The following is a 27310-nucleotide window of genomic DNA, read 5'->3' on the forward strand; positions in this document are numbered from 1 at the left end:
ATTCCTCCTCATTTTTTTCAAGACTGAACAAGACTAGGTATGGGTCAGCCGTTCTATGGATACCGTCAGTGTGTCTGATCCATCCCAGGACCTCATCCCAAAAAATCTTTATCTTCGGACACCCCCACCACATATGCCAATAGTCCGCAACCTGTCCACACTCACGCCAGCAGGAGGGGGAGGAGGATTGGTACATCTTGGATAGTCTATACGGGTCGTATTGCCAGCGATGTAGAAGTTTAATGGAGTGGAGCTTATATTGGCATGATATTGAGGTACGTGAGGCCATGATACACATTTTGTCCCACACATCATCATCTATTTCCGTTTCCATATCCTTTTCCCACCGTCGTCTGAGTTTAAGTATGGGTCCACTAGTCCCTTCCAGAAGTAGTTTGTATATTAGGGAGATCAATCCCTTCCTATCAGTCTTGGAGTCGAGCATTTTTTCGAAGGGGGTGAGATCTCTAGCTAGTTTTTCTTTCCACTCAGGTTTAGTCAGAACTCCCTTGATTTGCAAAAAATGGAAGGTGGAGAGGACTCCAATATTTAGGGCCTCTGTTAGCTCTGGGAGAGTAATGAATGAATCACTTCGGAGGAGTTGGCCTACCCTTTCTAAACCCGCGTCATACCACGCTTGGAACCTTTCGACATTGGGGATATGGTTGTTGATGCACGGGGACCATAGGTGACTCAATGGAGATGGCCACGTCGTGATTCCCATCATTGCCGGGCCTTCTCGCCATATATCCCATATGGCGGCAAAGAGCGGATGATCTCTTGTCCTTCTCAATACCCGGTTTCGTGGAGCCCATAACCATTCCCCGAGTGTTGCCGGGGCTAGATAATGATTATCCATCTCTATCCACTGCGGTTCTTTATGGTTGCGCAGATGGGGGACGAAGACACGTAATTGGGCAGCGGTATAATACTTCCGGAGATCGGGAAGGCCTACCCCGCCTTTATCCTTGGGGAGTGTCAGTAAAGAGTAGGCTATCCTGGGCCTTTTCCCCTTCCACAGGAATTTCAGGATTTCTCTCTTGATTTCTGTAAAGTATTGGTCCGGTATTTTAATTGGGAGCATCTGAAAGGGGTAGAGAAACCTTGGAAGAGTGGTCATTTTGACGGCATTAACCCGGCCAAGCCACGAAATCGTCAGTTTGTCCCATCTGGTCAAGTCCATACGGAGCTTGGCAAAAAGCTGTGGGAAATTTGCGTCAAATAGGGAACCCAATTGTTTGGTTATCTGGATCCCTAAGTATTGCATCTTATCGTGTTCGATCGACAGTCCCAGGGAGGAGTATTTCGCTGCGTTTGCGTCGGGATCTCCTTGAAGGGGAAAAAGCGTAGATTTAGCACGATTAATCTTGAAGCCTGAAAGGCGACCATATTCCTCCAGGAGTAAAATGGCTCGGGGGACGGACCTCTCAGGGTTTACTACATGTAAGAGGATGTCATCGGCATACAGGGCCAACTTGTATTCCGTTTGTCCCAGATGGATCCCCTCTATAGCATCGTCTACCCTAATCTTGTGTGCGAGCGGTTCGAGGGACAGGGCGAACAAAATGGCAGAAAGGGGACACCCCTGTCTAGTGCCCCGCTTCAGGTGAAACCACCTGGAATACTCTCCATTGACAAATACCGAAGCATTGGGTGATGAGTATATTGCCCGAATTCCCCTTATAAGATTTGGGCCTAGTCCAAATTTCTTAAGGACCTCCATTAAGAACTCCCAGTCTACCCTGTCAAACGCTTTTTCCGCGTCGATGGAAAGCAGTGCAGGATCAGTGTTTAGGTTGTGGGAAGCGTGCACCAAGTGGAGTGTCTTGCGCATGGTGTCCGCCCCCTGACGTCCAAGTATAAAACCTACCTGGTCGGGGTGGACGAGGCGGGGCATGAAGGATTCAATCCTAGCCGCCAGGACCCTGGAGTATATTTTGGCGTCTATGTTGAGTAGGGAGATGGGACGGTACGACCCGCACTTTTTGGGATCCCTCCCCTCCTTTGGAATAACCGCTATGAGTGCCTTGACGAATGAGTCTGGGGGATTCCCTGTTTCTAGAATTCGGTTGAACAAACCAACAAGGAAAGGTGTGAGTTGCGGGGCGAACGTTTTGTAAAAACCAGCTGTGTACCCATCCTCTCCCGGGGATTTGCCCAACGTTAGTCTCTTAATGGCCTCTTGAATCTCTTCTCCTGTAATAGGGGTATCAAGCGTTTCTGATTCAGCTTGTGTCAATTTGGGGATAGTGATGTCTTCTAAATAGGATCTAATGCTAGGGGTGTCTGGGTCTTGCTCCGGAGAGTAGAGGGTCTCATAGAAATCTGCAAAGGATTCTGGGATATCAGGGGAGGGCGTGCCCGGGACAGGTCCCTCATTCAATATCTCCTGAACCCTGCGTTCTGCCTGTTGGGCACGGAGTCTGGCCGCCAATAACGCGTCGGCCTTATCCCCTTTCTCATAAAATTTCTGTTTCAAGAGGAGGAGCTTGCGGGTTATTTGCTCGTGTTCTAAGAGGCGTAACTCTTCCCGTTTTTTCCTGGCTTCTAAGACTGTGACGGAGTCAGTAGTGTCTCCTTTATTCGCATTACTCTCTAATTGGGTGATTTCCTTGCGAATTCGATTTTCAATCAGGGCCCTCTCTCTTTTCTTCTTGGCTCCCTCCCGTATGAGGATACCCCTCCATGTTGCCTTACCCGCCTCCCAGACCCCCTGTTTGGAGACCTCCCCATTATCGTTTAATTGGAAATATTCTTTAATCTCGGTTTCCATTTCTTGTTTGAAAACGGGATCTTTCCATAGTGTCTCATTACACCTCCACCGTCCACCTCTGACGGGCAAAGAATCCCAGACTAAATCTGCAGATACCATGTCGTGATCGGACCATGAGATGGTCGTGATTTGGGAGTGTGTGGCTGTGTGAAATAGATCGGTTGAGGAGTAAAGGTAATCAATACGGGTGAGTGTATTGTGTGGGACCGAACAAAAGGTGTACTCTCTCTCCATGGGGTGCATGCGACGCCATACATCAACTAAACCATATAAATCCATCATTGTTTTGAATCGGGTGGGATCCCCACCGAGTGTGTCCCGTGTATCTGGGTTACCGGGGTGCCAGTCCAGGTCGGGCTCTGCCCAGGTGTTAAAGTCACCGCCAAGGATGACGTGCCCTGTCGCCTCTAGCATTATTTTGGGAATTGTCTTGGAGAGAAATCGGAGCTGGCCCACATTGGGGGAGTAAATCGTGGCGATTGTGATGGACATCTTTCCAATGGTCCCGACCACAAGGAGGGACCGGCCCTCAGCATCGGACCAAACTTTCGTGAGTCTAAAGTCTAGCCCCCTTCTGATGAGTATTCCCACTCCCCATTTTTTCAATGGTCCAGAGCCCCAGAACTCTAGTCCAGTTTTCTTACCCAAGATTGATCTTTCCTCTCCTTTCATATACTTGGTTTCTTGTAAAAACAGTATATCCATTTTTGACCTTCGGAATTCCCTAAAGACAAGTGATCTCTTCGTAGGTGAATTGAGACCCTTAACATTGAGCGTTCCCACCCTCATGACGCCCTTAGTGCATGATTCAGCGGTCAGTATAGCAATGTTTTGGATGCTCGTGTAAACTATCTGACCATTTCAATTTTCCCCCTTGATATCTTGACAACCTCATGTACACCTCGGTTACTAGGACTCTGAGTTGTCCCTCAAACTTGACACTTATTCTCTTCCCCGTACCCCACCCGCCTCCCCCCTTCCCTCCCTGAGATCGGTGGCGTCCGATTGAGCCCAGTTTGAGAACACTGGTCCAAAATCGAACCACCAGAGGAGACCGTTACCTCACGGTCCCCATACATAATAAACATCAAAAAATGTCCAATGAGCCCCCTACATGCCTCCCCCGAGGATAATCAGATAAGCAACATATAGACGGTACTTTCAAAAACATTCTTGCAACGTGTAACCTTGACTTCTCCCTGTGAAATGCCAATTCGACTTAAGTGTGCCATACTCGTCCGCTATCAGTTAGGTCCCTCTGGGGAGCCGTTCCCTCTGCGATACTTCCTTAAGCCTTTCACTTTCCTCCTCTTCGGGCCCTGCACATGCCATTCCCCCTGGCTCCTGGATGGTTGGTCGTGAGGTCCGTCTTGGTCCTGTGGGCCCAATAGGTCAGAGATGCATGCTTTAATGTCTTGCTCAGAGTTTAGTCTGACTCGCGTGCCCTCATGTTCAAAGGAGAGAGAGAAGGGGTATCCCCACCTATAGCGTGTGTCACGACCTTTAAGCCAGGTAGTAAGTGGTCTGCACATTTTCCGCAGGGATAAGGTCAGGGACGAAAGATCTCGAAAAATAGTTATTTGCGCTCCGCAAAGGGTGATAGTACCCCCACTCCTCGCTCTTTCCAGCACTCTCATCCTATCTTGGTAGCGATGGAATCTTGCGAGAACCGATCGCGGGCCTCCCGGTGGGCCCCCAGCTCTGTGAATGCGATCTGTTTTGGGTTCGTCGATGTTATCATCTGCGACGAGAAGCTTAATGATATCGTGGAGAGTCGATTTTAAATCTTCCTCCGTTTCGCCTTCTTTCTCTGGAATCCCGAAGAAGCGCAGGTTGTTTCTCCTTTCGCGGTTTTCCAAGTCATCCATCTTAAGTTTAAATTCCTGTTCTCTTCGCTCCAGTTCAGTTATTCTGTGGTCTAATTGTACTTCGAGGACGTCAATGGAGGCCTGGTTACTCTCGACCCCTTCGACCCTGTCCTCTATGCTGTCAAGGCGCTGTGTGAGTTTGTCGATCTTCCCTCCAATATTGGCTCCCATGTTCCTTATTTCGGCTAATAAGTCCGCAATATCCCCTTTTGTGGCAGCAGTTTCTTTGTCCATGGTTGGTGGCGTGGTCATCTCGAGTCCGGCGCCAGATCGGGGTAACGATTTATATGCGTAGGCGGCAAGCTTCTGTCGGGCGTTCATGCGTTCGCGTTCATTCGGTTTCGGGAATGCTCGGTATCACAGGGGAGGCACCCAGGCCTATCCTCCTTACTCTCTTCCTCTACGTCTCGTCCAGGGCAGAGTATGTGGGGGAGCCCTTCCCTCTGTGATGCCAGTGATTCCGTGTTTTTGATCCAGTCAGGATTCGTTCCCAGTGGTTGTGGTAAACACAGGGTAGCTAACTGACTTCCAATAGGTTTCAATTTTTCCCCCCTCCGTGGTATCATGCAGAGCCGATACGTCCGGTACCTTCGTGGTCTTGTCCTCCAGGTGTCCAAGAAGGTCGTGGCTGCGTATGATGGTTTGGGTGGGGGGAAGTTTTGTGCCCTGGACTTGATGGGAGTCAGTGGTCAATACCTCTGATGCTCCAGGGGTCTAGAATGCTGTGGTGGGAGGAGGCACACGCCCTGGGGTCAGGGGCCCTACCCTCCGTTTTCGGCTGTACGGCCTCCCGGGCCGTGTGGTTCTGGATACGGAGCAAGGTTGCCCAATATGGAGGGGTGCCGAGGTGTGCCGTGTTATGAGTCACTCGGTGCGGGGGTGATTCTTTGGGCCGCAGGGCCGCGATTGTACAGTGGACCACGGGGGCCTTCAGGGCAAGAGAGGAGGCCCGCGGTCCGTCGGCAAGATCCGGGTGAAGCGAGTGAAATGCAGGGCTAGGCCGCCAGCGTTCTTCGGTTCAGCAGGGCGGGGGGGAACAGGGTCCCGAGGCGCAGTGCTCGTGGTCAAGCGGCGGGCCGCAACATACCTGCAGGGGTGCGCGGCGAGGACCGTGGGGAGGTCCTGCGTATTTCCAGGAGGCAGCACTCACCCATGTCGTTCCCTCCCCTGGGTCGAGCCGCGTTCGGGAGATCAGATCCGCTTCAATTTGGGTGGCGGGGGCGCCTGTCGCCTGCCTCGGGCTCTCCAAGTCCCACTCCCGTTCCACGGGGCCAGCAGGTGAAGCGCTGGGGGGGGAGCCTGGACGCGAGACCGCCACACAGTCCAGGGACGTCGGATGTCTCCGGCGGTTGTGGGCTTCCGGGAAGGAGCTGCGTAGTAGGTCTCGTGGGAGAATCTGGGCCGCAGGACTTTCCGTCGGGCAGACGTCTCCGTTTCTCCTCAGAATTGCGCACACTGGGTGGGGGCCGAAGTCATGAAGGTCCACCGTCGTTGTTGCCAGGGTGGGGGGGCCAAAAGTGGGGGCTCAAGGCACTTTTGGGGGACCGCGAGACGGAGCTCACACGGAGGGAGTCTGCATCCGTGCGCCCCCTGGTGGCCAACCATCTTGCCAATTTTTAATCGATTTTTTACACATGTTAAATCCACTGGTCCCGTGATCTTGCGAGTTTTCTGTACTTTGGTTGCTTCCAGAGCTATTTCGACTAGATCGTGATAACTCGTAGTCTGTGGCTTAACTTCTAGACTATTGATTTGTCTTTGTAAATTCCCAGATACAAAAAAGTAATCTAGACAAACTCTTTGTTCCCTGGCCCCATGTACTACTTCCTGGTATATCACCAGGAGTTTGTCCATTGAGCATGTGCAAGTGTCTTAGGTTTGATTGAAGATACCAATTTCGTGCATTGCCTAATTTTCCTTTTTTGGGAATCTTTTCATCTAATAGATAGATGTTAAAGTAACCATAAATTATCACTGAATCTTCTTTCCATTCTGGTGTAGCTTGATCTATCTCTTTATACAGGGCTTCAATGAAGTTGGTTTCTTTAGTTGAATTAACACACCAGTAGACATTTATTAATATCACTGTTTCTTGTTTGATCTTGTTTTTCCTTTGAAGGTGGAGGATCTTCATGTATGGATTCGGGCTATTCTGCTTGACAAGTTGATATTCTGAGTCAGTTTTTACCAGGGTCAGTTTTCCCAAATATGGTCTTCCCATGAGGCGTTTACATGCTGGATTTAAAAAGGCCTCATAACCGTCACATGATGGGACGGTCCCCAACCAGGTTTCCTGCATACATAGGACCTCGTATTTTATTAGGTCCTTCCTCTTCTCTATGAACAATGGCTTAAATCCTCTGGTGTTCCAGCTAGCAAACCATGTCCACAGTGGAGTTTCAATGTATTTATTCTATTGCTTCTTTCTCTCTGCTAGTGCCTCAGCTAGCCATTTCCAAGACGACTACTTGTCTACTGCACCTCTCACCTCTTCTTTCTGCTTGTTTCTCACGGCGAAACATATTTTACGAAGGTCATCTCTATTCACTGTAGTGAGCATCTCAATGTTTTTTGTTATAGGGCGGGTCTTTGAGAGGTTTTCTTCACTTATTTACAATTGCTGAATTTTGTCTTTTTGATTTGTCTCTCTTTCATTTCTCCGGGGTGGATCTTTATCTTTTTTATGATCTCTGTGAGGTTGGTTGTTAATAAGTTGTTTCTTCAAGTTAGCATTGAACTTCCTTGGAGGCTCCTGTTTTTTTGAACCTTGATAAACTTTTTTTTCCCAGTCGAGTTTGCTTTCAGTAAGGTGAGATCTTTGTTTGGTTCGACTGGTCAATATCTGATCATCTTGAAAATCAAAGCCTAGTCGCAATAATTTCTCACTCTGCTCCAGGATTGCATATCTTTTTAGATGTCAGATGAAGGACTACTTCATCTATCGACTTTTCAAAGACAAATTCCACTATCCGTATGTCATCAGTGGATATAAACCTTAAGCTGGGTATATGCTGAAATAATTTCATAACAGTCAGTCTGTTCAAAATTGGGCCTTTGCATCTTTTTATCAATCCGTTCTAGCTGTATTTTTAGATTTCCCTTTTTCAGCTTAATGCTCTTTTCTGATATGGATGCTTCTCTTGCTCTTCTCAGAGGGGTAGATTGTTACTTCTTTTGTTGATTTAATTTCTTTCTCTTTTGTTCCATGGTAGGAATTGTCTCATCTCTTCCTGTTTCTTCTCAGAGGGTACGTCACTAGGTCTCTTTTTGTTCACCTCTTTTTTTCTGGATTCTTCGGATATCTTAGCTGCTAGGCTTTCTATTTCTGCCCATTTAGATTCTGATAAATTATTTCAGTGAGCATCTTCTTCCTCTCGATCAATGATTTCCAGTAAATCACTCAGACATATTGCATCTTCTGCCTCACCTGACTCTTGCTCGACGCGGGTCTAATCATTGGGGAACATGGTCAATTTTCTTTTTAATTCTCGGCTGTAGTTATCTCCTCTTCTACCACAGCTAGTTCTCTTCTAGGTCTCTTGGACGGTTGATCTACTTCAAGCTTTGGTGGAGTTCGTAAATTTCTGAGGAAGGCTCTTGCGCTGGTAGCTTTGGACTTCTTTTTCACCCATGTTTGTTTTTTTCTTTTGTGCTGGTTTCTCTGGTGGTTGTCCTTGATCGCTTTTTCACATGGTCTTTTTCGGTAAAGATAGAGAAGATATTTCATTTAGTCTTAATCTCTTGATTCGGGTGAGTTAAGTCAACCGTAGTTGCGGTGATCAGAGGTTTTGCCAATTCAGAGGTTGGTCTAACTGCTTGGGGTGATGATTCTTTGAGTTTCAGACCTTTACACATCGAGTGTATCCATCTGCAGTCTTCCAATATTGCTTCCATTAAAGTGGATTTGTCATTAGATTCTCTACGGGCTAAATCGCACAACCGATTTTGCCATCCCCCCCTCCCACCCCGATATTTCTGGTTCTTTTTCTAGGCGGGATTCCACTTTCATTGCAAGATTCTCGATTGCGATTAATTTAGATTGGACCATGGCAGTCAGGGTACTCTGATCTCTCATGGCCTCATGAACAGATGCATAAAGTTTTAAAAATGGTGATAGCGAGAGTGATATTGAGGCCAGTATGGTTCTCTGTAATTCTGACGCATCAATGTTCATTAAGGAGGGATTTGAGTTCTCCTTCTGTGGTTGCCAATCTTGATCTTCGAGACTTGAATGAGAGATGCTGCTTGATTCATTTAGGTTAAGATTATTCAGTGGCAGCTCTTCCAAGGATTCCAAACTCATATTAAACGATGTTCTTGCAGTAGGAATCGTGATGTTATTTGCAGAGTGTCTTTCTTCATTTTGTTGCTTATGTTCCTCTTGTAACTCACTTTTTTTAGTATATCTAGATAGTATGGACCCGGCTTCTGCTTCCCCAATTGGTGTCCCTTCACTTGTGATTGTTTTCTTTCTTTACAAGATGTTGTTTGTATTGGTAATTATTACATTGTTTTCCTCACGTTGCGGGTTCTCGCTCGTAAAGGCGAGTTCCCCCAGTTTGGGTTGCATCACGGGGTTTAAAGAATTCTCCTTGCTTTCTGGGGCTACTCCTTCTTAAGCATCACTTGCAAGGTGTATGCTGGGGAGTCTCTTTAATTGCCGGGTTTTCATGATTAAATGTTGCTATGGTTCCCTATGGGTAGGCAGTGTTTTTGAATCCAACCTTTGCTCGCGCTGGGTTGGAATTCACTCGCGGCTTCGGGGATCTAAGGGACTTGCCCCGCAGTCTCCTGGAAGCCACGAAAGCCAATGGTAAGCAAACACAGATGACACAGGCTCCGGCAATGTAATTTTCAATGCAAAAGTTACTTACAGGTTGTCTTGTGCTTGACAGACAGACACCACTGTGGTGTATGCGTGCTCCTCCCAGAGCGAAGCCACACCGCACCTGCTAACTGTCACTTTGACAGTTGACTCACTTCGCTCCGCGGTTCTCGGAGCTTTTGAATCGAATTAGGGGGAGGAGCCCAGAGTGTTCACATTGTAGTTAAAGTGAACATTTCTTTTATTCACGATACTCCAGTCAGCACGGGAATCCAAGGAATAGAATGGGTGATTCCAAACCAAGTGAGTTGAGGCAGCATCAGGTCCTGCCAACTGTCACTTGACTCACTTCTAGGATATCATAGATTAGGAACCAGTGGGAAGAACAAATCCATTAGAATGTATGTCGGACGATCTACAAGATTCGACAAACCATGGTCGAAGTAACTGTGGTAGAGGTAACCACAAAACACATTTAAAAATACCACAAAAATAGGAATTAGGACATGTATGCTATTGTGGTACTTCAAAAGTATGCCATGGGGTAAATAGGACTTCTTTACACCATTATGTACTTTTGATGTACCACATGCAGTAAACATCTTATGGCATCCAACCTCTGAATTGTGTTTTTTTTCCTAAACAAAAGGTTGTAAAATATCCCATCTGTTTACTGTTACTACCATACACATAACAAGGTTAATAGTTTTAGGCTAGCTGTCAATATGCAGTCTGCAACCTCGGCCAGATATATTACTGCAGACCCACAATTTAAAATACAGATATCTTCGGGCATCCCAAGAACATATATCTGGCTGCACGTTCCTATATCATTAGATCACTGGGCCACTATGGTGCAAAGTCAGAGTTCCTGCTATGAACAATCCATAAGGTGATCAAGCCAGACCTAAAGCATACCATTTTATAGATGACGTTATGCTAAATAGTTTTAGTGTGTAAGCAGCTATTCCACACCCTGCCAGCATAGCTCACTTTGGAGGATTCAGTTTTCAGTGCTGAGCTGATTTGGTTTGGTTTGGTTACCCTCTAAGGGCTAATCCAGCAGCTCTCTAAAGTCTTACTGATTTTATAGTCTTAAAGGTTCAGCGTATACCTTTCCCAAGCTTCCTATCCCCGCCCCTCCCCAATTTTTTTATTATCTGAATGGTGTCGGGTACACACAGAGCCATGACCCAGTAATGGGATATTCAGTCGTTTAATGCATCAGATCTCATTCCTAATCAGACAACTGACCTGAGATGACGTTAGCAAACTAGCACACAATAGGCATAGTATGCCTTAAAGTTGAGGCTGTCAAACATCTTCAATATTTAGAGGTCTTGTTGGGCACCTCACGATTCAATTGCAACACCATTAATAGTTGATCAGGATTTACAAAAAACCCAGTAGAGTTTTCCTAGCACTGGGTGAGGGATTGAGGACCACATTATCTAATGTTGATACTGTTGCTAAAGAAAAGTGAACAGATCCATTGATTTATTGGGGATTTGTATGGTGCCAACTGTTAACACTATGGCTTTGTGTTGCCCCAAGGGAAGGGAATGGTCACAAAAAGTATACATCATTCATAGTATTGGGCAAGTTCAAGATCAGTTAAGTGAAAGAGTGTACAGTGAGGTGGGAATGTGCTAGGAGCAAAGAAGTGTCTGATATGAACAATGCAACACAATGTATAAAGTGTATGAGAGACAAATAAGTGGAACGCTTGAGTTGTTTATCATGAGTGTAAAGTCTTTCTGAACAGAGGTTGTTAGTCTTTTTCTGAATGTCTATTGTTTTTCATCCTATCAAAGGGTGATGGGCAGGTAATTCCAAAGGATAACGCCTGCAGTATTCGTAGTTCCATCCCCAAACTCCTTTTTCCCGATGGCCACCATGCCAAGTGTCCTCAGGTTAGTGGATCTTAGAAATATGAAGGGGTGGAACTTCTTGATCTTTTGCTTAAAGTTCGCTTGGTCCAGCATTTTAGTAGGTAGCTTGAATGAAGCAAAGATTCTTGAACCCCATGTGTGAATCTATAGTCAGTCGGACAAGGGGGCAAGGGGAGGCATCTCAGAGTGGGAGTGAAGTTGCCACAAAGTCTTAGTCAAGAATCAGCCTAGCAAACTTTATTCGGAATAATTGGAGTTGGTGAATAAAGGATTTTGGAAGATCCAAGTGCCGACAAGTACTGTCATCCAAGGAAAAGAAAAGCATGGCTCTTGTCACTGAGTTTTAGTGATGGGTTGTGAAGGAGGATGCTTTAAAGCATGTGCAGTTGGAAGTGCGACTGTTTTGCATGCGCTTGGGCTTCCAGGGCAAAGATGAGGAGCCCATCGAAAATAACTCAAAGGTCTTTGGCAAAGGGGGAAAGATGTGGGTGGACCCCATTTGGGGTGGCCAAGAGAAACAAAGGAAAGGCGACAGAGGCCCCTGTTTTCGGAGCAATGAGACAAAGGCCATTGTCAAACATCTGTTCCTGGACGTGGGAAAGGCATAATGAAATATGATTCAAACCCTGAGGAGAACCACCAAGCCCAACAGCTCTTTGGGTATAATCAGTGTAGATCTGGAAGGAAATCGAGAAAGTCGCAATGAGGTCCACTAAGGCCTTCATGCAAGTGTTAAACAGACAGGGAGAAAGGACAGCCTTAACATTAATATTGTCGGTTTTGGCCCAATCCATATTAGCTAAAGATTTTTGGACTTTACCTAAAATGAAGCAGGCAGATTTTTGTACTAGGTTTGTTCCAGGATATGAAAAACAGATTTTGCCTCAAAGCCCAATCTTAATAATTGGGAAAGTTGAGCACCATTTGGTTTCCTCCCTCTTGCACAAATGGAGAAAATAAAAAATATGTTGTGCTTACACTTTTGTTGGCTTGGTCCAAAATATGTTGTAATAGGGTCTGTCATGAAGCAAGCTTGGATCAAATAAAGGCCACACAGGAAAGACCTCCCACAACCGTTCTTTATTTGGGATTTTCTCAGACTGATAAATTGAACTAAAATCTGGGAGGCACAAAACAATCTTAAATCAGGGTTGTAGTTCAATGGGGTGTGCTCAATTTGCTTGGAGCCAACATCAAAGGTTTCCTGTACCAGGTTTTCTGGATAAGGGTAAAAAAACAAAGTCTTCCAATTGTTGTCAAGCTCAGGTTCTCCTGGCTGCTTGACACGTGATAGCAAAGATTGGGCAATATGTAAAAGTTGGATGACAACAAATGTAAAGAACTTAAAGTAGAATATGTTTCATGATACTAAGTGTGTATTCACATGGCCACTCCACATCAGTAACAGCATTTGGGGGAAGCATCTCTCCTAAATGCCCCCTTCCTTGATGGTCTCTTTAGGGGCTTTTAGTATGGTGGGGAGAACTCCCTCCTGATTTCCTTGGGTCCAGTGTAGGTATCGCTTGCTGGATTGGGACAGCTCACTGAGTCAAAGCTGGTATCCTTACTAGGCATGAAAAACGGAGTGGAGACCACCCCATAACACCTAGTGCTCACTGCTTGCCTCCTGTCTGGAGGCTAAATTCGGTACTTGAAGCTATATTCGATTGTTAGTTGAGTTAGATAATTCTTGAACTTCGGCATAATCATTAAACTTGATTCTTTCAGAATGGGTGATTTCAGCCGTTTTTTACCCCTATTATATTTTCTTGTTTTCAGTAAGATGTAATTGCCCTGTGGGTATGATGTGTGTTAGACACAGCGGTTGAAGGAGAAGTATATAGGTACTAACAGATCCACCTTGGATCGAGATAATTATTTATTCTTTAAGATTGTTAAAAGTACTGACGCGCTGATTGAAAAAGATATTTACATCACGATAACTTTTCATACAATATGAGAATAGTACTAGAGTGATACACAGTGATAGACGCTGGGATATGTGTCAGTTTGCGGTTCCTCTGCTCTCCGCACACGCTCGAACGCCGGGGTCCCGGCTTGGTTGAATGTGGGTGGGGGTGCGAGCACCATGGGGATGCATATCTTTTGAAATAAACTCTGACATTTAGGAAGCACGGAGAGAACTTAGACTAATTGCCTCATGTGATGGAGTCACGAAGGGTTACCAAGGAGATGGTCCCGCCCCCACGCTCACGCGAGAAGGTGGGACGGGAGGCAAGCCTGTCCTATCCTATCCCGGAAGACGGGCGGTGCCGTCAGCTCCTTGGTTATGTTGTTACTAGGCCGTGCACGGGCACGCGCAGATGCAGCCCGTTCTACGAGCAGTTCACTCGCGAGCAGAGTCAAGGTAAGAGGTTCTGCTGAGTCACAGCATTCCACGGAAGCAGTTAAGGTCACTGAATGAGCTAGAGAGCTCAGTCTTTCTCTCTCTTAACAGAGACACTGCATTGATGTATCAACTTTTATGAGGCGTTTACGCATTTACGAGTGAGCTAAGGTAATGGAATTCACACACGGCTGAATTCACACGTTTACTAAAGATAAATGGTAATGATGTTTGCACGTATAATGGCACTAACGTTCACATTGCACCTTTTCTCTTTTGTATTTCTTTTATGTGATGAAACCAATCTCCTTGCTGGTATCTACATTTAACATTTATGATCCAAAATGTATGCACATGTGTTACGTGATGAAATTTATGTTACAATTTATCCCTGAAGATGGTGCTAGTCACTGAAATGCATTGGCATGAGCCGTGATTTTTTGTAGAGGAATTGGGAAAACACCTAATGTATTGTGTGATTTGAACACAAATACCCGAGTAAAAACTTTGATAAATGAAGTAGCTGAAATCACTCTTTCTGAAAGAATCAAATTTAATGATTATGCCGAAGTTCAAGAATTATCTAACTCAACTAAAAATCGAATATAGCTTCAAGTACCGAATTTAGCCTCCAGACCGGAGGCAAGCAGTGAGCACTGGGTGTTATGGGGTGGTCTCCACTCCGTTTTTCATACCACTATAGTTGTTAAGGTCCGGATGTCATTGGACCTTTTTTGGACCCAGTAAGATCCATTGAAAAACAAATGCCCATTGGAACAATACTAATAATTGAGATTTATTTGAAAAGAGAAGTATTCACAAGTGGTGCCCACCTGACCTCCATTGCACTATCCTTACTAGGCATCTCATCACCACCTTTTTTCAAGGTCCTGGCTCTGCAGCCCACAATCCATCTTCTGCTCCTTGACACCCCATCACATGCTCATACCCATCTGACCTTTCTCTACTCTCTATTCATCCTCTTCTCTGTCCACTTGCTCCACCTGCACCTCATCAATGCTTTGCTTCATCGTCATTCCTCCACCCGCCTCAGGAACCGTGGGTCCATCTCAGGGTTAGTTTTCTTCACAGTAGCACCTCAACTTTCTTCAAGAGTAGTGTTTTTTTTCTCCTATCTCTCACCTTCCTTCTCCTTTTTCAGACAGATATTCCTCCTCTCACTCGTATTCTTATAACACTTGCATTACAGTTGGCTTTCCCAAAACATATTCTGCTAATTTATCTTTAGCAGGGAATTACCTTTTTGTTTAGCTAAAGCTTTATATTATGAGTTAGTGTACAATTGTGTTATCTGTTCTCTTGATACTTTCCAACTGGTTTTAGCTCATCTGCCTAAAAAGTAAAGTGTTGGTGCCCTTTAGCAAGAGTACTCCCTGGAATATGTATATAAGTGCAAAATGTGAATTTAGTGCTATTACTCAGCTTTTATTTTCATCGCAAAGAGTTTGTTTCAAGCCCTAATAAAGAACTATATTTTTATACATTACCTCTACTACCTTGAATTATTAGTGCTCCATGTGTGTGTGTCATTGAAACATTCACCACCCCCATATTCTCCTGAGTGTAGGCCTTACTGGTCAGTGACCAACCTTTAAAGCGTTTGGCTAGACTTTGTCTTTTCCCTGTTCACTATAAAAGGGTTGCCTCACAGAATCTGCCCACATGGCTGATTCTGTAAATCCATCCTAACAAATAGGAATTTTGGGAGCTGAAGGCAAACACACCTTGGAGTCAGCAGTGTGCATAGGGGAGGAAGAATAGCTCAGGGGCAATTAGAATGGGGTTGGATCGAGAGATCAAGAGATGGTGGGAAGGGAACATGAGGAGGCTAGCAAAACCCTAGTTAGTGAGCTCAGAAAAGCACAAGGGGGCACTCTTGGTCCAAGGCAAGGGTTATGGGTGAGACTCAAATGTGAAAGGGTGACACCCACAGTGGGAGGACCAGAATGTGGCATGCGTCAAGGAGGTAAAATACCAGCACATGAGAAGAGAGGTGGTGAGGAGTCCAGACCATAAGGCAGAGAGGAGACCCCTGTTACCCTCAAAGGATGCAAGACCTTTAGCCTTAGCAGGAAAGTCGAGGAGTAAAGAAGAGTACTTTAAATGTGGGAATGAGATCCAGATAAACGAAATCCTGAGAAGACCAAAGCAAGGTGCAGGAATTCAACCTCTTAAACCCTCGAATGAGAATCCAGAGTAGAGAAGATCACAGGAGAAACAGAGAAGACAGCTGCAGGAAACCCTTCTTGAGTCTAAATTGAGACTACAAGAAGAATGTGGGAACTCCTTTAAATCAGGACTTGAGGACTGTGGACTGAGGTGCAGTGAGCTTCTGGAAAAAATGAATTGCTTTATGCACCAACTAATAGAGAATCCTAACTGGGTGAAGCAGAGATTGTGGGAAGTCGATAGGGTTAACTTCACGATACAAGTTCTACCAGAGTTTGGTGTAAGTGCATCATAAGCTGCATATATTGCCTTGCTACTTGGAAAGACTCCCTAATGCCAACCTACGCTACCCTTTTATGAGGTTTCATTTTAATCTGTTTCCTACAGGAGAAATCAGACATGCTCGGAATACATCTGAGTTTCCTGCTCCCCTTTTGCAGTGGCTTATCAGGCAAAGAACGATGGTCTGGAGGGTTGCCCAGAGCAATGCCAGAGGTTAAGATTAATTCTAAACCTTCCAGCCATCACTCCTTTTGTTTTGCTATAGTCACCCCGAGAGGGATGACTATGCCCAGACGTAGATACCGTGCCTGCTGGGCCTAGAGACCCAAGCTACTCCTCACTGATGAGGCCCAACAAGGCCTTAACAAGTTTGGGGATGCTTGTGGTCTCGTGCAGAAGGGATGTGACCAAGCAGTTCAGGCTTGACTGCCCCTTTGGGGTGGGATCAAGCCTGATTTGCATATGGTCTTTCCCCTTTTGTACTGGTTTGTCAGGTGAAGAACAATGGTCTGGAGGATTGCCACAGGGATATGCCAGAGGTTAAGATTAATTCTAAACCTTTCAGCCATCACTCCTGTTTTGCTATATACATAGCTCTCAACTCACACGCTTTTGGCGGGTGTCACCCGCCTTGCAAAGAGCGGACTCACCCGCCAATCCTCCTGCACGCCCATTCATTTCAATGGGCTCTCACCCGCCAAAAACAAATTCGGGTGTTTTCACCCGCCTTTGCGAAAGAAATGGTTGAGACCTGTATATAATCGGACGCTTCTGTAAGATACCTTCGGAGATCAAATCACTAAAACATCTTTCAGCAGAGTATCCTCTTTTGGGGGTGGAGCGAGGCAGCCATTTTGGAAAGCATATTTTAAGCACATATTACACTTTTCCAGATTGGCTTTGGGCCCGACGTTTTGAGGGCAAATCTGGGCCCCTAATAATCAGGGTCTTGAAGTTCCTTAGGAAGCAGAGATTAAGTGAGTGGTAACCTGTGACGAATTTAAAATTGAGTGTTATCTATGTGTATGTAGATTTCTGCAGCTATTTGTATATTTTGTTTTTCCTCTTGTTTTTATATATGTGGATCATTGTGAAAGGTTTAGGCTTCTTGTATGTATTTTAAACCATAACGCAATACAAAATAAAAATATTAAAAATAAAATAAAAAATCTAGACTTCTGCTGTTACGCGGGTTAAGACAAAGAGCCTAACACATGAGAAGACCAACTCCATTTTCCCGATTCATATTTAGTGTTCCATGTGCCCACTATGTGTTATGTTCCCAAAATAAAGAAATGTAGGTTAATTGCATTTCTGTCTTGGCCTTGTTGTTGATACCCATCACCCTCGAGAACGGACAAATGAGGGTATCGACGAAACCAGTGTATCTGGAGTTCACTTAATAAGGGAAACATGCCCATATGCCAAAAAAATGGGAAAACAATGTTTCCTTGCACTAGTCTACTAAAGACAGGTAGTAGTGACAGCATAGACTTAAATCGGAGGCAGCCCCTCTCCACGCCCCCCGCACTGGTAGACTTAAAAGGCTCAACAGTGCTCCCAAAATGAAATGAGCCAAGCCCAGGTTGAAAAATACCTGCCTCCCAAAAATCAGTCCAAAAAACAAATAGTCTATAGATTTATAGGGGGAGGGGAGATGTCCCACTGACAGTGATTGGAAAGCAGCAAAAAGAAAGGATGTCCTCAACAGTGTTGTTATGCAGACCATTATGTGATGTTGCTTGGCTCTACAGCACTATTTTTGATTGGAATGTCTTTTCGCGAGTCTCCTTTTCTAGGAGGAGCGTTCTACTTATTTTTGGTCTAAACATGGAGGATATCTTGCGCGAGCCAATGAACAGGGGACAGGAAGGAGCTGGAGTTGTAGGCTACATATTTACATAGATCATGCCAGCCTCACCGTTCTATTGAGGGTGCCCCCCACTACCTGTCTGTTTCAAAATGGCACAGACATCTGTCTGGGCCTGGCCCCTGACTCACCTCTGCATTCCACACTTTTGTTGTGGTGGTCTGCCACTTCCTGCAGAATTGCGCGAAAGCAAAAAAGCATTGTGAAAGCAACGCATTCTCCTGCTTGTCCTCCTGACTGGACTGGTAAGCAGCAGCTTCCCTCATCTCTAAACATTTCTTCAGACGTGTACAATTTCTACTTGCTCTCATATGTGCACAAATAAAGAAATTCTCACAGTAAGAAAATAAGTGAAGACTTAGCATTTAACATTCACATTGCAAGTTTCTAAGTTATAGCACATGGTCTATGAACAATATATTTAACCCCATAGGCACCAATACCAATTGTCACTAGGGCATTCTGTAAGTGTTAATAAGGTATTCAAATTCACACAGTTTAAAATACTGGTTACCTTTAGAGTAAAAAAAGAAAAACCTTCCTAAACCATATAAGGGGAAACAGAGGGACTTGCCTTGCGTTCATTTCTATGCTCCTACATAGGATACATAAGAGATGGCACTGACAACGAGGAAACAGAACAAGGAGGATGGGTGGCACACATCTGGTTGTAATTGAGGCTACAGAAACTAAACTGCTGTACAAAACACTGTAGAGTTTTCTCATTATTGGGTCATAGAGGCAGCTAAAGTTACATCATGAAGTTCTGAAGAGATTATCTAAGGGATAATTCCAGAGAAACTTTCACAACATGGCAGCCAATGGTTTTGTTCAAAACCATTATCACTGGTTTCAATGAAGATGAAGCAGTAGAGGTTTTTGACTCTAGAATTTTGAAAACTGGGTTGAAATGCTAACTTCGGCATCAAACAAAAATTAATTCTTGTGACTCACCACATAACTATATCCTGCTGTCCTACTTTAAAAATGTGTGCAAAGCAAAAGTACAGGTTGGACCCTTAGACAACCGGTTTTTGGAACAGCACATCACATTCTTCTCCTAAAATAAAAATCTAGATATCTTAATCAGGGCCCACCTATAAGGACTTGGAATATTGTCCGGGAGCGAACAAGATGGCAGAAGTAGATTGGCTTAGCTTCATAGAGAATTGTTCTATAATTTGCCCCCAACAAATTTGTGAAATATTACTTACGCATAAGCAAATGTATTTAACATTCTATATGCCATCAAAAAGGGACCACTGGGGTTGTCCAAGTGAGTGGAGCTTATTTGTTGGGTCGATTTCTCCTTGAATGTAGCCATACAACCTACTGAAACAGGTTCCTTGGACTTTTGGCTCTAAACTTGTGTTTCACAAATGGCTCAATATCCTATGTATTGTGACGAATTGTAGGGTGTTGTCACTTCTCCCCAGAAGGGAGCCTTTCCTTGCGACGCTAGGGAGATGAGCCCACTATGCAATATTCCCCCTATGGATGGCGGAATGCGGAACATCACAGGGCGAGACTCCCCTTTTGGGAACAAGAACTCCGGCTCCCTCGAGGAACTCCCTGAAACACTTCCTGGTGGTCCATTAGTACTATACACGATTCAGAGGTATCCATTAAAGCAAGTCACTGTTTGTTATTATAACATTTCACCAAGCGTTCAAATTAAAGAAATGTTTGATGAAAATACTGAGAAGAAGGAGAGGTGAACAAGTAATGCCGATCGCTCAATGGTTGAAAGCCAACCAAACTGGGACAATGAAGAAAAAAAGAACAAGCAAGACTGCTGAGCAGAAGGAGAAAAGGCACTTTGATGGTTCTCTAGGTAGGACCCAGAAAGCCAACATAAAAAGGGAAGGACGACTGCAGAAAGAGTGAAACCCGGAAAGTTAGAATCAGCCAAGATGTGGAAATAGCTGAGAACAGGGTGATGCTCTGTCGGGAGGATATAGCCCGTGGATGTAACCAGGAGTATTGGAGAGAGCAGAGAGCCAAGCCGTGCAGGAGCATAGAACCCCGAGCAAAGGAGAACCAGGAGAGCTGTGGCGTAACCAGTGGAAGGTGGACTGTTCAGTCCAAGAACAACGCTGAGACAGTTTCTACGCTGGCCCTGCTGGGGAAGGACCAGAGCTGTAGGCTCACTCCATTAAGCATGAGCACATAACAATCCTCTTGATGGCTGCAACTTTAATGAATGCTGGCTGTAGGGACTGCAATGGTAGACTTCTTTGCAATATTCTCTGTAGATCAACTTTTTTTTGCAGAATAGAACTAGCCATATCGATCACTTATTGATATCACAAGCTGGTGTGAATCAGAATTTTCAATTGAAGCCCGCCTGGATAGTAAGATGGATTTTCAGAATGAGCCCTGTGGACATATTCTGAGAGGTCACATTATTATGATGAACAGGAACAAACACTAAACGCGCTGGGTAGTGTGAATAAAGAACAAGGCTTAGACCTAGGAGGGCGTGAGTGGTGAAGGGTTCAGTAAAGCACACTCAGAGCACTCTTAATAATACACGTTCGGCAGAAAGAACAACAATAAAGTGATTTACTTAGGCCTTTGACAAACTCTTATCAATTACAGTTAGAAATAGTTTAGAAAACTGAAGATGTAGCAAAGGAAGTGAATAAAATACTAGAACCCAGTTAAGCAACCAATAGTTGGATAACTAACAGGCTGAAAATCAAGAAGTCGGAAACACGATACAAAACTTTGAAAACAAAGGTACTATCTAAAGTCCTTCTGTAACTAGAAAAGAGGGGGCACAGTGCTTTTAGAGTCACAGGCCCCACTAAGTTGTTTCAGGAGACAGAGTGTCTTTAGGAGTCCAAACAAGAGTTGGCTAGTGCCAACAGCCAGTTTGAAAGTGTCCCCAAGTTAAATAAGAACAGCAGAAAAATGTTCAGTAGAGGCTCTCCCAATCCAACCGCCTCAGACCCATTGGATGAAACTGGACCAGAACATCACTGTTCACAGTTAGGCAAGGGAGAGGTAGTGCGGGGGCATTATGCCAATCAACCCTATGAAGACATTGGGGGGCCAAAATAGGTAGGTTTACTCACCCTGTGTAATCTGATTCACTCAGGGACCGTTGTAGGAGTTCCTGAAGTTGCTGGCCTTTTGGATTTGTGTCTTGGTTCTGTTAAAGGAACTTCAGGGGCCTCCTGTGCAGAGGTCACTTCAGGCAATGTGTTTTTGGAGCTGTCTAAATCACAATTCTGTGCTCCAATGGATCGGTTCTAGACACTGGATAGCTGGAAACACAGAACACGCGGTTTACTGAACCACCCCTTTGGATCGCCCTCAGAGGACTCCCAGGACAAGATGCTGGCAGCTAGCAGCAAGAGCCACTTTAAAACATGGGGGAAGGAAACCATTGAGTTGGAAAAAAAGAAACTGGTCCTGCAAGGCCTCTCTTTATGATGGAGAGCTGCAATTTTAGGGTTAGGGGATGTTTCTTGTTCCATAAACTGAGTTTCTGCGAAATTCCAAGGCTCACCTTGGAACGGTGACCGGTGCTGCGGATTAGCCCAGGACGACATCCAGCTAGCCCACAGTAGGTTTCGGGACTCTGCCGAGTGCTTTCAACAGCTGGATCTTCAAGCAGAGGTTCCGATTAGGCTGTTCTCACCGTTCCAGTGGTTGAAGCACCGTTGAAGGTCTTCAGGAGAAGCAGGGCTTTGACAGGGAAGTGAAAAAAGTACTGCTGGCTAGCTTCCAACAAAGAGTTCCGGTCGTCATTGGGCTGGTCTCCTTTGTAGGGTCTTGACTCCAACAATGATCTTTGAACGGCTTCAGGAAACCCCCTTTTATCCAGGCTGGAGTGGCTCACCAATCGTAAGGCTGCAGGAAACCCCCTTTTATCTGGGCTGGAGTGGCTCACCAATGGTAAGGATCGGCCCGATTCAAACTAACGGGGATGTCCAATCCATTTCTGGACAGGTTCTGGCGACCACATCTGCCCAGCTACAGACATACTCTGGCATGGATGGGGACAGGGTTCAGACAGACACAGCACCCATATCCAGTCACACACCAAGACCACCACTTTAAACACAAAATCTGGAGCTTTTCCAGGAAAGGGATTACCATATATGGAAAAGTGGGAAGAAGATCAAACTACAAGATCGCCAAAGGACAGGTACAGCCTTTTCAGAGTATCTCATACTCTGAATGGAATTATGCTGTAAAATGCAAACGTGCACGAGACAAACTGTATAAAAGAAAACAGTAAAAATGTATCTGCTGCCACAGCCCATCCTGGACACATCATACAAGTAACCACAACGTTGCCAAAAACAAAGTTATAGAGACACCAAGTGTCTCTACTGCACTTCACAGAAGATGTGTGCAGAGAAAGAATAGAGTATTTTACTATGGCGAACAGAGTTCCTATGAACTGATAGCCTTAGGGACTGATCTGTTCCCCCAAAATAGATTAGCTTAGCTGGTTAAGTGAAGCAGAAAGGGTTCATCTACCTCCAAAAGTCAGAAAAGGTTACAAACAATAACAAAAGATAGGGTGTCCCATTGATGTCTATGGAAAGAAAGCAGCAAAAAAGAAAAACATATCCTAACAAAAGCGATCAAAACCTCTCTACTGCTTTGAGTGGTCAGAAGAATCTGGATTAATACAGAGCAGAGAAAAAGGAGTTGCTGCGCTGTAACCTTCTACATACCGCAAATCTGTTAGGAGGCAAAATGTCCCTATGGCTGTACTCTCACATGCAGTTCATGGCTCGCTTGTGCCTTTATTGCAGGTAGCGTAAAGTGACACTAATTTATAGTAGGGAAATGTTCTTAATATATAACAAAGTGGATACAATTGTGATGCCATCAGTTACCAAATGATACTCCACTGTGTCGAGACAACCATCCAGGGTGTACTTCTGGTTTGACAAAAAAAGTTATGATGCCAAAAGCAAACTCTTGTCGGTTACAAGTCAGAGAGGACCGTAATGAGCTAACGGGCACAATTAGGCTAGGCATGATTTGAATCGTAGGTCTACAACAAAAAAGAGTTTTGTATAAATAAAAAAAACATTGTGAGGCATTATGAGAGGTGGTAGGGTGCAATAACAAAACATTTTAGAAAATTAGTGAGTCACACCTATGTGGAAGTACAAACCTTGAACATAATGATCTCTGGCAATTCATGTTTTGATTACTTCAATAGCATCTACTCTGGGCATGAAAGTGTGCAACCTCCCCCACATACACATTGCATGGAATATTATTACTGATCTGTTAATATTTGGTGAGGCTACTGTAATAGAAGGTCTGGAAATGCAATAAAGGCGAAAAGCCACAGGTCCCGACAAAACATCAGTGTATTTATTGAAGGAGGAACCATCAGTTTGTGTCCCACTCTTAACTAAGATATTTAATGCTATTAACCGCCATAGAAAATGTCTTCCCGATTTATGAAAAGAGGATCCAGAGACAATCCGTCCTATTTATGTCCAGCCTCCAATATACAAGTTGGGTAAAGTTTACACAAAAGTTTCCCCATTCAAACCAGAGGAGTGTTTGTCTGCAAATAACATTTTTAGTGGAAGAAGGCTTCCAACAGTGTTCGGACAGTGAACTAGGCACTTAGACTGAACATTGTTATCCAAAAGATGTGTCATTACCAGAAAAGAAGCGCTGAATTTCTCAATTGGTGATCTCAGGCTGTATTTGATAGTGTAGAATGTGCAATGTTTTGCCAGTTCTTGGTTTCTTTTGGCACTCTTGTGAATTTATAAGGGCTGTCTATGATTTGTATTTTGAGGATACCAATGTTTGATGAGCCTTAGCAGGAGAGACCACCAAACCTTTTCTGTTCTCAAAAGAGGTTTGCCAGCAGATGCATATTAGCACCACCCATGTTTTGTCTTTTCATTAACTATTTTGCGTCTGTCACTGGTGCCTTTGAGGCAGATGGAGCTAAGTTGAATAGTGAGAAACTAGTGTTGCAACGTTTTCAGACTATCCAGTCTTAGTGTTGAAAACCCAAGTGGGGTATAGGGGCAGCAAAAACAACTTGAAAGATTGCACGTGGTGTGTATGTTTAGGGGCCTTGAAATTAATTTAAAGAAAACAGCACGCTTGGCTTACCATTCTGTGAAAAATTCAAACTATCAATGTTTCTTTCTTGCTGTTAAAAGGTTTGAAATAGTAACTTTTTTTTTTTTTACTAGTTAGGCGTGAGATTTTCCAATAATACCACACGGGCAACAACCTATCAAGGGTGAGCTGAAGGCTAAAAGAAGAGGGGGTGCTACTATGTCCTCTTTCAACAATTATGCAATCATGGGGATGGCAATCCCCACCACTTTGAAGGTTTATCAGGTACAAAAATACTCAGCCATTTTGTATGGTGTCAAGCTACTCGTCACAAAATTGATGATTTATGAGCATTGGTTTCTTGAAAAACTGTTGCCATGTCTATGACCTTCAGAAAATTGAGATGCACAGTACTGAGCATCAGGAAAAACGTAAACCACTCTTACGCTGGATAACATTTTGCATTTCGCACTAACTCACGTACTAGAAGATGGCACTCCGCACAACTACTAGTGCTGTCTGCCCATGACCCCAGTACATCAAGTCCACTTTTACCAGGCTAGGCCTGGAAGTGCTATGGTCCAACACTAGCACCATTAATAACAACATTAAGACTGCCTTAAAAAGGTTTTTGATGGGGTCCAATCTGATCTTCTCTAAAAGGAATGGGGCAGCATGGCAAGCTCTTTGGTATTTGGAAACTTAAATGCTTCGAAGCATGCTTTTGTTTGATTGAAACATTCTCCATGAAATCCGTGCATGTGAATTTTTGCCTGAATGTCGTGCCAATCGCAGAGGTGATCTCCACGTGTAACTTGGTTTTGCTGATAAACACTCCTTTTGGCTAGCATCGAAGGAAGGAACTGCCCTTTGGTTGAAGTTGATAAAACCAAGAATTTAAAGGAAGCTTTGGCTTTGTGTAGATTCTCAGATTATCAACATCTAGCTTTCACATTGGTGAATCTTATAAAAGGGGCATCGGCTTTACATTCCGTTTCTTCAAGAGTTATGCTGTTGAGCATGTCCTTGCCTGTTGTTTTGTATCTACACTAGTTGTATGTATTGTTTTACTGTGATGACTGAACACTTTGGCTGCTTATTGTGTTTAGCTTTAAGTGAAGTTTCAATAGTAATTAAGCATCGGGTGCCAAGTAGTTTTAGTTGTTTGATGGGCTCTGCCTGAAATAAACTAATATTGACTAACTGAAAATAAAATGTTGCTTATAAAAGCACTCCACTCACATTGGAAGCAGTTCTGCACTACAGCAAAAGCAAAACAAAAGTGAGATTTCTTTAGAAAAAAGTATTTTGAGACTCCATAACAATGGTATGCTTTCAAGTATAAAGATGGCAATTTTTAAGAATAGAATTTAAACATTACAACCCGATTATCATGAAGATACTTTTGTAGAAGGGTTTCACCAGTGAACACCTCTACGTTAATCTGTTAGGTATGCAATCATACAACAAGAACACATGCAAGCATATAGTCATTTAAATATAAAATAATTAGAAGTACCTAGTACAGTGCCAATCTTATTGGTTAGGACAGAATCAGTCTGATCAAGCCAGCCTCCACCACTCAGCCCTTCTTTAAACTTGGCAAGTATCGGCTGGTTACTCAACAGCACCACAAGAATCCTCATGGCCGCTGTGACAGTTGTTGAATGCAGGTGTTCTTCCATGAACATTACCACCCAATCAAAACCAAGGATCTTCACAAGCTCTTCGCAAGCTCTAATTACAGAGGAGACACAAACAAAACAAAAATTAAAAAGAACCATATCAAGTATTGTTGAAAAATCATAGGTACAACTGAAAAAAAGCAAGGGTATGAAAGTGAAAAATTACTCAACCCAGTCTTCCGCTTGGATATTTAAATGAAATCCTAAAAGCATCACATCATATCGTTTGGAAGGTTTACAAAAGAAATAAGTCGTACTAGTACCGCAGAATATAAGAAGCACGCCCTGCGATGAGGCTAGGGTCAATGGTTATTTCACCAGTACGTCCATTAGAACAGGAGTGAAGTAACCAAGTTATATAACACTCTTGGCCTCATGTTTTTTCATGAGATGCTGGATAGTTTACAGCCAAACTCACAAGGTGTTGTGATTGGTGGTGAAGAACATTTGCCACTTGAAGCTAATCACACTGATTTCAAAGATTATGTGCTGTCAAAAAGACGCATCACTAATTTCGGCTGCATTCTCCTCTCCTACCTTGAGGTCTCCCTTTACATTCATCTTATAAAGCTCTTCTTTAAATCACCCTCTCCAAACTCATCCACATAGTTAGAGCCAAGAAGTACCATCATCAGCATTTTCCATCTTGTAAGGACACTTTTTAGGGACATCTTTTCACAGACATCCTTATTAAAATAGCCTTCCATACATCAAGTTAGTCCCGATTCTCACAATTGATAGTGCAGTTGAGCTGGCACACTTTACTCTTAGGACCGAGTATGGGTGGTATACAAGTACAATTATGTCAAGAAAAATGCATAATGAAATACACCACTGTAAGGGTGCAGAAGAAGGAAGGTGGCATGGTGGTGGTTATAAAAAGGTCCTCAGTCCTCACTACCCTAACTTCTAAGAGGGGTTTACCTGCTTCAAACTAATACTAAAAGGGTCAGTCAGAATGTCTGTCAAATCAAACTCCGCCGTACTGTGTCACAACCGACTTCTATCCCTCTCACTACAACTAAAGGATCATCTTACAGATAGAGAAGGATCTCCAGGAGAATGTCTCGCTTCTCCAGATGCTTGGATAGTGTTTAAAAGAATGTTCTCTTGCAACAAGAATGCCAGGGGGAATGACTACTCCCCTGGCTTGCAGGTTTCACACAGCCTCTATACAATTCCACGTCCAGGATAATGGCCCCTTCTCCTGGTGTATCTCTATAGAGTTTCCAATAAAGTGAGGGTGAAATGACTCCCTTCCCCTGGCGTCTCTAGCCCAACTCTCAGTTCGGGACCAGCAGGATGACTCCATTCTCCGGGTATTACTTGACAGTCCACAGCAAGGCCAGGGAGAATGACTCCCTACTCCTAGTGTCTAGAATGTTCTTTCTCACAATCTTCAGCTTGATAAACAGTTTGCCACTCTGGCTTGGTATTCACAAAGTCCAAAATCCTTCTTCGTGGGTCATGAACTCAGTGTCACCACTGTGACAAAGAAGTTCTCCTTGCTTG

The 27310-nt window shown here is 44.2% G+C and overlaps 1 protein-coding gene across 5 annotated transcripts in view; it reads right to left on the reverse strand.

Moving 5' to 3' along the window:
* Positions 1-27310, reverse strand: part of WDFY3 (WD repeat and FYVE domain containing 3) — a 2538776-nt gene that overhangs the window by 1228517 nt on the left and 1282949 nt on the right. For all 5 annotated transcript variants that reach the window (XM_069630405.1, XM_069630406.1, XM_069630403.1 and 2 more), the window contains one exon: positions 25633-25850. In XM_069630405.1, coding sequence (XP_069486506.1) covers positions 25633-25850 — 218 coding nt within the window. The remainder of the gene's footprint in view (positions 1-25632; positions 25851-27310) is intronic.

The sequence above is a fragment of the Ambystoma mexicanum genome, chromosome 6q (genome assembly GCF_040938575.1).
Source record: "Ambystoma mexicanum isolate Mex_15411 chromosome 6q, UKY_AmexF1_1, whole genome shotgun sequence".
Lineage (NCBI taxonomy): Eukaryota > Metazoa > Chordata > Amphibia > Caudata > Ambystomatidae > Ambystoma > Ambystoma mexicanum.